General features: G+C 44.3%; 1 protein-coding gene across 3 annotated transcripts in view; it reads right to left on the reverse strand.

The window, feature by feature from the left end:
- DNAJC6 (DnaJ heat shock protein family (Hsp40) member C6) overlaps positions 1-10,150 on the reverse strand; it is a 120,104-nt gene extending 109,954 nt beyond the window's left edge. For 2 of the 3 annotated variants that reach the window (XM_054691182.1, XM_037499391.2), the window contains exon 1: positions 540-756. In XM_054691182.1, the coding sequence (XP_054547157.1) occupies positions 540-561 (22 nt within the window). In that variant the 5' untranslated portion in view covers positions 562-756. Of the gene's footprint in view, positions 1-539; positions 757-10,121 lie in introns of those variants that run through there. The other variant, XM_054691183.1, reaches the window with a different exon arrangement.
- Between the last annotated feature and the right edge of the window lie 1,995 nt (positions 10,151-12,145).

Consider the following 12,145-nt stretch of genomic DNA (forward strand, 5'->3'; position numbering starts at 1 on the left):
TGGAGGCTCGGGGGGGAGGTGGGTAGTTTGCATCGGAGTATCTCTCTGCAGGATAAGCAGTTCTGAAGGTCAGGGACGGCTCCCTAGAGGGTCCTTCTGAAAAGATTAATGTTCATTAAGGAATTCTGGGTGAACGTTTTTTTCTCGAGAACCCAAACTATGCAAGATCAAAGTATTTCTGATATTTCAATTCCAAGAACGCATTGTAGACCTACACATTAATTATTGTGAACACTCACAAAATAAAATTATCAAAACCCTAGGAGCTACTAGAAGGCAATCTGTGAAATGGAAACATGTGTTTCTAAGCCAATATAAATATTGTTGTATTCGGTAGCACAAAAATGGAAAACTGAATGACACAATACTTGGAAAACAGAAGCCAGTCATTTTAAAGTCATGTTTATTATATAACTAGAATTTTAAAATAATATGTGCACGGTAATTTTAAATTAGCCATTAATACACACTAGCAAGGCTGTGGAGTGACAGTTCATCACAAGCATCTTTTAGCCTCCCCTCTGCAGTCAGCCCCTTACCTTTATTTTCAGAATCTTTCATTTTTTTCCTTCCTCCCTCTGCTGCAAATGAGCAGGCAAGTCCGGCTGATTCTGCAACCCTGACTTTTGATTTGTCATTCACAGACAGTCAGTGGGTCTCGGGGGCAAAGTCCCTCAACGGAGGAGCACCCAGGCTCTGAAAATTGCATGCAAGTCGGTATGTGGGGGTTATAATTTTGCTTATGCTGGAGCGGAAGGATGGGGATGGAGGTAGACGTAAACAGAAATTCCAAAACATGGCATGGAACTGGATCTGGAGTCTGCACTTGCTTTTCCTTCCCTTAGGTTAGGGATCCTACTGTTCAGAGCCTCCTTGTCTCCGGGGAGATTTGGTTTAAATTGAAAGGGGAATGACAGTGCCATGAGCCAGACGTACGTTCAGATGGAGACCTTAACTTTGGAGGGAAATTAAATGCCCTGTATAGATTCCTCTTACATAGCCATTCATTCAACAACCATTTCCTTTAGTGAAGGAAACCAGCTCCAGTCCTCAAGCTGCACCGTTACAAAACCAAGGCATACAGTGCCATACAATGACCTGTGTCTGCTACTTAGGCATTTCACCCAGGCATATGTCAATACTCAAGGGTGCTTTCGTGATTGGTTTTAAGCCTTTGAATGAGCCACAAATGGGAATGAGGAAGTCAAACCATGAGATCTCTCTGTTAGAGAGCAAGGAAAATTCAAGCAAATCTATGAATCGTCTAGTTCAGTCTTATATTCAATCAGATTCCTTCCACCCTTCATTCAACAAATAATTATTTGTGCCAGGTACTGTGCCACCTGTCAGAGCTTCAGGAATACAGACAACAAACCAAATTCCTGCTCTTATGGCTATTACATTCTGGTGGGACAGTTCAGACAGGCAATAAAATATATATGTAAACATAATAAATGCCATTGAATGCTGTGATGAAAAATGAAGCAGCTAAAGAGGTTTCAGAGGTGCCACGTTAGACAGGGTGTCTTGGGAGATGACATTTAACTTATCTATGGAAAATGGGTCAGGATCATCACCCCATGTGTCTTCACTCTGAAATAGCTTCTTTTTTGTTTTTTTAAGATTTATTTATTTATGCATACAAGAGCTGGGTCACAGGCCAGAGGAGCGAGGGGTTAGAGGACCCACCAGAGACAGAGTGGGGAACAGAACAGACAGATTGACTGAAAGACACTGCTGAGGGGAGAAGTGAGGCGAGCCAGGAGAGGTCTGCTGTGCCCCGTGGGTAGCTCTCTGGCTGGCCAGGAATCAAACTCACGCCGCAGTGTCTGCGGTTAGCCTCATGGTTTGCTTCATGGGTTGCATCTTAACCCTTGTGCCACCAGAGAGGCCCTTCTTTTTTTTTTTTTTTAATTCTGAACTTTCACTACCTCCTCTGCTCCAAGTGTGTTCACTGGTTGAGGGGTGAGGGGGAGGTAAGGCAAGGATTACCAATTGCATAGATTAGTAAATTGATATTGGGAAAGATTAATTGACTCAGTCCAGAAACTTGCTTGGGAGAAGAACAACAAAGAAGAAAACACATACCTGTGGCTCTCATCTTCAGATATTGCTGGGTTAAGTACAATATTAACTTTGAAATTTTACTGGAGTAGGAACTGAGAAAGAGGGTTGAAGACCTATCTCTATAGAAATTAAGCAAATGGTGTAGGGCAGGTGACATAACTCTCTGGCGCCAGTTTCCTCATCTGTAAAATAGGACTAATCATACATGTCCTATTTATGCACAGGGCTCTTCAAAAGATTAAAAGGAAGAACAGAGGCAGTACTTTGTAAACTAAGTGCTATATAAATATAAGGTATTATTAGCAATATGCTTGGGCACATTAAAGAGAACTAATTGCTAGTGTTCACCTGCTCTCTACTGCAACGCAGGAGTTCAATTCAGCTAACGTGAAAGCTAGCTGAAAGCTATCATGGCCACTAGAGGTCCTAGAGTAGAATTCTAGCTGCCACATTTAAAAACTCTCCCTGAAAGTTTCAGGAAATTTTAAGCATTTGGTTTTAGTCCCCATCCTTCCTCAGCAGTGGATAGTATACCTTTATGCTCTTCTTTGAAAACTTAAGAGAATGGGTCCTCCCCTGGTGGCACAGGTGGTTGAGTGCCACACTGTGAAGCTGTCCGAAGCCTCTGCAGCACTGGTTTGATCCTGGCCGGCAGGTGAGGGTCCCACACGGCGCTGCAGACCTCTCCTGTCGCGCCCGCTGCTCCCCTCAGCAGTGTATTTTGTCAGTCTACCTGTTCTGTTCCCCGCTGTGTCTCTGGTGAATTCTCTCACCCTCCCACGCATCTGGTCTGTACCCCAGTTCTTGTATAAAATTAAAAAAAAAAACTTTTAATAAAAAAAAAAGAAAAAACTTAAGAGAATGAGGACAATCTGCCTTCATTGGATCCCCTCGCTAGCCACCAAAGGAGTCATGTTGGCTCACAAACCACATCTGGAGACACACATCTCTATCTCCAAGGGCAAAGCCCAGTAGGAGCACCTTTAGGAGCTGAGACAGTGAGAGAAGTAGGTGGTTAGAAATCACCACTCATACATTCTTTCATTCAGTAAATATTCATCATGTCAGGCACAGTTCTGATCACCTGATAGAACGCACTGTGAACAAAACATTCTCTGTCCTCAGGAGATTGTGGTCTCATGACAAGAGGTTTCCATAAGATATGTCATTTTACTGAAATTAGGTAGAGATGTGCCAAGGCCTGGGCTTGAATAGTAGGGTGAGGGAGCTAAAGCAGGAGAGGCTGCATTCAAATATGGGGGCTGCCATTTACTGGGCCCCAGAGTAAGCTGAACACATTCTTGTGCCTCTCTAAGTCTCCATCTCCTGCTCTGTACCATGATGATAAAATGGTACCCCCTCCTAGGGATGGATGAGGCTCAGTATGTTAATGCATCTAAAGGACATGGCACAAAGCCTGGTACACAAAGTCAGGGCTCTATAAATGCTCTAAGACAAAACCATTATCTTGTGACCTGGGCCATTTACTGCTCTGAGCCTATTTCCTCCTAAAATGCAGAAAATAATAACTGGTTTCCAGTGCTATTATGAGAATTACTTATCAGGATGAATATAAAATCCTTGAGATAAAGGAGTAGCTAACCCCTGTCAGCCTTGCTCCAGGCCCTTTTTAATTAAGCAGGCTTGGAGGTGGGAATGGACACTGAGGCTGGAAGGAGAGTGGAAAAAGGAGAAGAGCTGTCACTTATATTAAAAGGGAGGTGATTTTCTTTCAAGACGGATACCTTAGGGATACCTGCATTTTACCCAACATTACATTCTGAAAAATTTCAAACTTAAAAAAGAATAGAAGAATTGCTTGGTGAACTCCATCTTCAAATATATTTTGCTACATTTATTGCATTTGCTGTATTTATTATTATTGCATGCCTATCCATTCTAATTGGATAGTTTATTTTCAAAAATTAAAAGAGATCTGAAGCTCCCTTCAAAAAAAAAGAGCTTTTATTTTTCCTCCAGACACAATATTTACCAAAGTGTTATACCTCCTGATTCTGTGACCATTCCAAGGGTCAGGTAAATTCTCAAAAGCCATGTCCTGCCATGCAGTTAACCTTAAGATCACAGCCAGTTGAGGGACAATGGTGGACTCAAGCCTTGGAGATTTTCAGAACACACCAGTGTCCCTGGCAGATCCAACTTCAAATAAACAAACACCCACTAATGGACATAACTCCATCTAGTAACTAGATTTAGGGAGAGCTTCTGGGAGGCTCCACCAGCCACCAAGTCCCTTCACAGCACTACACATTCCTTGTCTTGTTAGATGCCACTTCTGAGTCACTAGACCGGTGAGTCATGGCCAGCAAGGAGGCCATCTTGAAAGCAAAACCATAGAGAATTTTCAAGAACAACGAGTGAGACTCTGAATTGAAAAAGGATAAGGCTTTTCATTATGCTAGCAAAACAAAAATGAGAAAAAAAAAAAAAACGCTGCTGTGATATTGTGGGTTAAACTTTTCAGCTGTAAATTTCATTTTGAAGAAAAACCAAGCAATAAAAGTTCTTAAAGTTACAATTCATGAGGTTTCATTTCTTGATTAGAGGATAGTTAAGCAAAGAGAGACTTGGAGCATATGTTCCAAATTAGGCAGACCTCATGACCTTTCAAGGACTTGCCTGGAACTCCTTCTAGCTTAGTCATTCATTCCCAAACATGCTGGGTGGAGTGAAGGGTGGGTATCTTCGCCAGCACCATCACCTTCACTCCCTCTCCATTCAGTCAAACCGTGGGTTTGCTCAGAACATCTGGATGTCCATAAAGGAAGTGAGTTGGAGAGAAAAATTACTGACTGGAGGGGTGAGGATGGAGGTTTGTGATTAAGCGTTAAGAGGGCAGCGCAAACTGCCATAAAGCCAGGCCACAAGGACAGAGAAAGGGAATTAATACTGGAGTGTGTGCTGTGTGCCAGCTATGTGCTGTGTGATTTTCCAACCGTCACCATCATCAAACATTTACTAAGAATTTATTACTTGCCAAGCATTGTCTTTAAAGCAAGAACTTTCATAGCAGGTTGCCTGAGTTTGAATCCCAGTTTACTAGTTGTATAACTTTGGAAACATTGCTTAATCTCTCTGTGCTTCAGTTTTCTCATTTGCAAAACAGAGATTGTAGAAAGGGTAAGTGTAAGAATTAAATAAAATTAAAGTACGCACAGGCTTAGGACAGAGGTTGGTACACAGTAAGCAGTGGGTATGTGTTAACTCTTGCCATTTCATTTTTTGGATAAGAAAAATGAGGCAGAAGGAGGTAAGGTGACCTATCCAAGGATAAATACATAATAAGAAGTAGAGCCAAGATACCTCCTCTCATTTACTTATCTCAACAATCCTGTGAAGGAAGTGATATCTGAATGGAGAGGGACTGAAGGTGATGGTGCTAGCGAAGATACCCACCCTTCACTCCACCCAGCATGTTTTGGGAATGAATGACTAAGCTAGAAGGAGTCCCAGGCGAGTCCTTGAAAGGTCATTACTAATGAGAGTTTGGAAGCCCAAGGAAAGTCTAGTAACCTGCTCATGAGCTGCAAATGAGAGTTTACATGTAAAACCCACATTTGCTGGCTTTTAAGCTCTTGCACATCCAACTACACTAGTGATTCTCAATCTTTAACATACATCAGAGTCACTGCAGGGTTTGTTAAATGAAATCCAGATTGCTAGGCTCCACCTCCTGAGTTTCTGATTTGGTAAATCTGAGGTGTGGGCTAAGATTTTGCATTTCTAACAAGTTCTGGGTGATACTGATGCTGCAGATCCGGAGATCACACCTGGAGAACTGCTTTACAGTCACGTATGCAGAAGAAACGGTAGAGAAGACAACCAGCATCAAGACTGGAGATCAGTGAGGTTTTCCCACTCTAGCAAAGTGCTGATTACTTCACAGAACCTAGCAAACAGACCTTTTATTTCTGCAGTCCATATTTATGATCTCATTTTATCTTTCCAATATCCCTAAGTAATGATCATTATCTCCATTTAATGTGATATGTTTTTAGGGGTGTATGACTAGAAAACAGCAGTAAGGGACTAAATCTCAGATCACCTGACAAGTGTCCTTTCCTCTTCTCCAAGTAATTTGTCCTGGATAGCACTGTCTGCTGGTGGAAACTGACCCTATTCCCAATCTGTGTCTTCCAGGGAAAATGCTCTCTGCCTTCCCCCAACAGACCACGGGAGAGGTAACTTCTGGACCTCAGGACCAGTGTTCTGCCATCATTGCAAGAGTTAGGAAAAGCTACTGCTCACAAAAAAAAAAAAATGCACCATCTGTTCACTCTCTTTTCTGTAACTTAAAAGATTTGATGTTTGATTAAGCTATGATTCTGTGGAAAGGATGGAAGCACTGGGGAGATAAATTTCCACTGAGCACAGCTTGTTCATATTCACATTTAAGACCATTTGCATGGTTACTTATATTTTTAAAAGTTCTTTAGACATACAAGCCAAGAAACAATTAGTATTCAGAATATTTAAAGAACTCCTATGTGGATTAAAAAATAAAAAGACAAACCACCAATTTTAAAAAATGAAAAAAGATATATACACAGTCATTTTCACAGAAGATCACACATGACAAATATTCATGTGGAAATATCTTCACCTTCAGTATTTACCAAGGAATTTCAATATAAAAAAAATCATGCAGGATCATTTCCACCCAACAAATTGGCAAGCTTTAAAAAGTCTAATAGTACTCAGTACTGGAAAGGAAGTAAGGAATCAAGAATCTCCCACACTTCTGGTGGGAACTAAGTTAACACAAGTGTATGGAGGTCAATTTGGCAATATTTTTCCAAAAAGAGCATAAGCCTTTTAACCCAGTAATTATGACTATATTTCTAGTCCCAAATATTCACTGCAGATTCCGGACTCATTCTCTAGGGATACATAGCCTAGAGGGCTCATGCACTACAAATATTTTTACTGAATGCCCACTGTGTTTAGAACACAGAGTAGAAAAGACTGAAAAGATACAGGGAGGCCCCAGAAGCTATGCTATTTCTCATCTGCAGCCTCCTGGTGGAAAAAAAGACGGGAGGAAAAAGGATGCTGGCATGGAAGACCTTCTGTTTGGTCCAGAAGATAACTCTACCAAAGCAGTTTCAGTCATGGCTTGAACTTTCCAGCCCCATAACAAACCATATTTGGGTTGTGAACATATGGTAGAAGATCTGGACTAATATTGACAAAAGTAACTACTACCTCGTGAACTACTATGAACCAGGTATTCGTATACACATATATATTATTTAATCATCACAGTAACATTAAGACTCAGGATATAATCCCCTTTTTATATGATGTATAACTGAGTTTTAGACAGATTAGGCACACTGCCCAAAATCATGTAGTGGGCTACTTACTCATGACAAATTCAAATCATTGTCTGTCTGTCTGATGCCAAGACAGAGACTTCTAAATACCCAGACTGATACTAACATGAGAAATTCAAGCCATCTTTTATAAAATTGGGATGTGGATTTCTTTCATCGCATATTTATTCATTTTACTCCTTCCCCCCATGATCTAGATATTGGAATATATTTCTTTTCTATAAGATAACATGGTGGATGGGATACTATAGGGGTGCTCAAGTCTGTACCTGCCACTCACCCAATTACATCACTTCCTATAAATCACTCTGTCACTGGCTTCGCCTTCCTTCCTCATCTATAAAAAGAGGAAAATAAATACCATCTGCACTCCTTCCTTCCAGGGTGTTGTTCAGATATAAACAAGAACTTGATAGTTGACCTATTCTGAAAATAGCTATCATATTACATAACACGTAATAATGGCCTCCCCAGACTGTACAAAGGAAGTGAAAAAAAAACCTAGCGCAGCCAAGATTCTACCTAAGAGAAGAGAGGTGTTGATTGGTAATGGGCCCTGAGAAGCCATGGTTAACTCCAGGACAGGAACAGAGAAGAAAAGAGGAAAGAACAGCTATGTATACAGTGCTATGTATACAGACCTACTTTTTACTATTATAAAACTAGAAGACTAACTCTAACCCAACTTACTACAGTGGCAATGTCCATTCATTCCTCTTTTGTAAACATTCACACAGCACCTGGAATAACACCATGCAAGTAATTATCACTTAAGGAATACTTGTTGCAATTATCAATCTATCAACTACTCAGGCATGCTAAAGAAAAGGGGAGAGAAGCTTTCAGCCTGACTAAGTTTCAGCAACAGTCCTTGCTGCCAGTGGGGACTAAAATAACAACACATCCTTTGAAGGCCAACAAGATCACAATGCTAAGCCATAGATTTTCCCTAACTACTAACAATAGAGAAGCTTATTCCTAACACAATAAATATTTGAAAAACAATTTTTGCTGCTCTTTGCCAAATTTATTTTCAGAATGCTTACTATGTGCCAGCAGTTTACAATTATTAACTCATTTAACTCATTAATTCATATACTCCTGAAAACATCCTGGGGTAGGAGGGTGATGACCATATGAATGACAGGGGCCGGGCGCAATCTTGCTTCTGCCTGGGATCAGGTCGGCCATTTTAGAAATCAAGGCATATCAGCCTCTCAGAAGATGAATTCTCAGATGATGGAAACACGAAATGGACAAGACAGGACACACACACACAGACACACAAACACACACATATGTAGATGGGTATCCACAAAGTATCAAGCCCTGACTTAGCCTGGTGGGAATGTAAAGGTAAAGTGGATGAGACCTGCTTGTGTAGAATTTACAATGCCAGTGACAAATGCCCTTAAAGGCAACAAAATACTAAAAAGAGGTTACAGGTGGCAGGAACCCCAGCAGAGGCTGCACAGAGGAGAAGGCATTTATTCTACTCTTGATGGATGAGACTTGGCCGGCCTGAGAGATGAAGGCATGGCCATTGCAGATAGAGAGAAGGCAGTGAGCCAGCAGATCACGCCATGTCCCTGCTTAGAAGGCTTTAGTGGCTTCCCAGTTCACTTAGTGCAAAATCCAAACTCCTTGCCATGATCTGCCCACACCTTGAGCCAGGTCCTCCTTCCCCTTGCTAAGCTCAGGCACATTGGGAATCTTTCCACGTGTTATTTATTTCCTCTGGCAGGTACACTGTCCTCTGAATCGTGCTGTAGCAACTCCTAATCGGTCCTCAGGTCTCAGCTTAAATTGCACTACCTCAGAGGCCTGTCCACCTTTGCCTTTTTTCCTCTCCCAGCAGAGTATGTGATTCCTTCCAAGCATATCTGCAATAGGATTTTGCAATAGGAGTTTTTACCTGTTTTTATGTGCGTAATGTCTGTTTTCCTTCTAGAAGGAGTTGCATGAGCTGGGACCTTGCCTACCTGTTCATTCCAGGTTCTGGCATACAGTGAGATTCATAAAATTCGTGGAATGAATGAAAGTAGTGATTGAATGAATGTGAGTGAAGGTCTTGGTGAGGACACGGTGGAATGTGTTTGGGAGATACTTTACTGTGGCTAGAGCTCACTGGATAACACGGAGTCACCGCAGACAGGTTGGAAAAGGGGTGGGGACCTCGAAGGTTCCTAGGGTTCGAAAGTACACCCCCACTCCATGGGCTCTGCATTGCAGGGTCTGGGCCAGGTGTTAGGCGGCCGGGAGGGACCACAAACCTAAGACTCTGTCCTAGAGCGCGCTGATACCTTCTGTCCAGAGCCAAAAGGGCAGACAGGGACTTGTGCGGAAAATAAGCTGCAACCACCTGCGCCAACCGGAGATGCTGAAGGAGCAGGGACGGCGGGTGGACGGGGGAGAGGGATCGTGCCCAAACCACTCCTGAGATTTGCCCAGCGGCCCCGGGCAGCTCCGGGAGTGGTCTCGCCCCCGCGGCCGAGGGTCACCACGGAGGGTCGCCCCAGCCGGGCCGAACACCCAGGCCGCGATGCCCCCCGCCACGCCCGGGCCCGCGAGTCCTCGGGGGGCGGCGAACACTGCCCGAGATGCCGCCCACGGCTCCCGGGGCCCCGCGAACTCCCGCAGCCAGAGGCCGGCGCCGGCCGCGCGCGGTAACAGGTCCCGGGCCGCGCCCACACTCACCCTGCGCCGCCTTCCCAGCCGCGCGCGCCCTCCACAGCCGCCGGGTCGCCTTCCACGGCCGCAGCGAAGAAAACAGCCTCCGGCTCTTCTTGGCCTCCTTCTCAGTTGCTCCCATCTGTGCGCCCGCGCCCTCCCCCGCCGCCCGCCGCCGCCCGAGGGTCGCCTCCAGCTTCCCCCGCCGCCGCGCGTCTGCCAGGTGCCCGGCCGTCGCCAGGGTAGACGCGGCCGCCGGGGGAGGAGCCTGCGGCCGGGGGGACCCTGCTCGCGCCAGCCCGCGGGGCGCGCCCGGCCGAGGCGTGGACGCGGCTGGGAGGCGCTGGCCCCGGGCGCGCTCGGAGCTGGGCAGCTTCCAGCGAGTGCCCGAGACGTGCGTCCTTCCCTCTGCAGGTGTCCATGGAGTGCCCGGCTGCGGCGCGCATCAGTAATTAACACAGACATCCCCGGAGGTGTGCACTGATTTTTTTAGCTCCACAAATTGAAGCCCCAAGAGGTGCCCGGAGATCACAAAGCTGCTCAATGGTGACAAGTCCTGGGTGGTACCCATATTTTTTTCCTACCTTGCTTCTGCTCTAGAGTGATCCCACTTTATATTAGGATTTTTTTTTTTTTTTTTGCATCTAACAGTTATGCTTGTCTTTCTCATACAACAGATTGTGAATCACTCATGGTTTTTAAAGAACTTCTGCATACAGGCCATTATGCCTGACAGCATCCTGCGGGGTGAGAGGCCTTTTCCTATTTTCCTGAATAGGAAACTGAAAAGGGACTGGGCTGACCCACCACCAACACTTGGTCTCTGTCACGATTTTGTGATTTTGCTCGTAATTGGTAGAGTCTGGGAAGATGATCAACACCAAGGTCCCTTAACAATTACGTCATTTAGTAAAAACAGCTATATTTATGAAGTGCTTTTCATGTGTCCTATTTTACATCACGGTTACATAGTAAGTATCAATGCTAATTTTATTGGATTTGACAACTGAACTGTAATGTCAGAAAATATCCTTATATTTTAAGAAATACGCATTAAGATATTTGGGTGTAAAGGAACATGATGCATTTAATTATCTTTCAAATGGTTTATAAAAATCTCAAAAGGGGGCCTCCCCGGTGGCGCAGCGGTTGAGCGCTGGGTTGCGAAGCTGCCCGTGGCCTCTGCGGCGCCGGTTCGATCCCCGGCTTCTCCCCGGCCACCAGAGGAGGGTCCCACATGGCGCACAGACCTCTCCTGCCGCCCGCTGCTCCCCTCAGCAGTGTACTTCGGTCCTTCTGCCTGCTCTGCTCCCCGCTCTGGCTCTGGTGAATTCTCTCACCCTCCCTCTCTTCTGACTGTACCCTGTGCTTGTATAAACAAAACAAACAAACAAACAAACAAATAAATAAATAAAAATGACTCTATAAAAAAAATCTCAAAAGGTCACATACTGTATGATTCCATTAATATAACATTTTTTGTCTAAAATGCATCTTTATTTAATTCAGGTATAATTTTCTTATAATAGAAAGCATAAAAGAGTGATGGGGGGGGCCTCCCCGGTGGCGCAGCGGTTGAGCGCTGGGTTACGGAGCTGCCCGCGGCCTCTGCGGCGCCGGTTCGATCCCCGGCTGCTCCCCGGCCACCTGAGGAGGGTCCCACATGGCGCGCAGACCTCTCCTGCTGCTCCCCTCAGCAGTGTACTTCGGTCCTTCTGCCTGCTCTGCTCCCCGCTCTGGCTCTGGTGAATTCTCTCACCCTCCCGCGCTTCTGACTGTACCCAGTGCATGTATAAACAAAAACAAACAAATAAAGAAAGAAAGAAAGAAAACATGCCTCTATATAAAAAAAAAAAAAAAAAAAAAAAAAAAAGAGTGATGGGGTTTGACAAATGGATGCACACTTGTGTAACAGACAAGTCTAATATTACCTAACAAATATGTCTGTCACCCCAGAAAGTTCTTCCAAACCCCTAAGCACTCATGTATCCCCAAATCTCTCCCCCTAGAAGCAACCAGTATTCTGATCTCTCTTGCTATATCAGTTTAAT

This window comes from Talpa occidentalis, unplaced genomic scaffold (assembly GCF_014898055.3).
Source record: "Talpa occidentalis isolate TD23 unplaced genomic scaffold, MPIMG_talOcc4v2.1 talOcc4.9, whole genome shotgun sequence".
Classification (NCBI taxonomy): domain Eukaryota; kingdom Metazoa; phylum Chordata; class Mammalia; order Eulipotyphla; family Talpidae; genus Talpa; species Talpa occidentalis.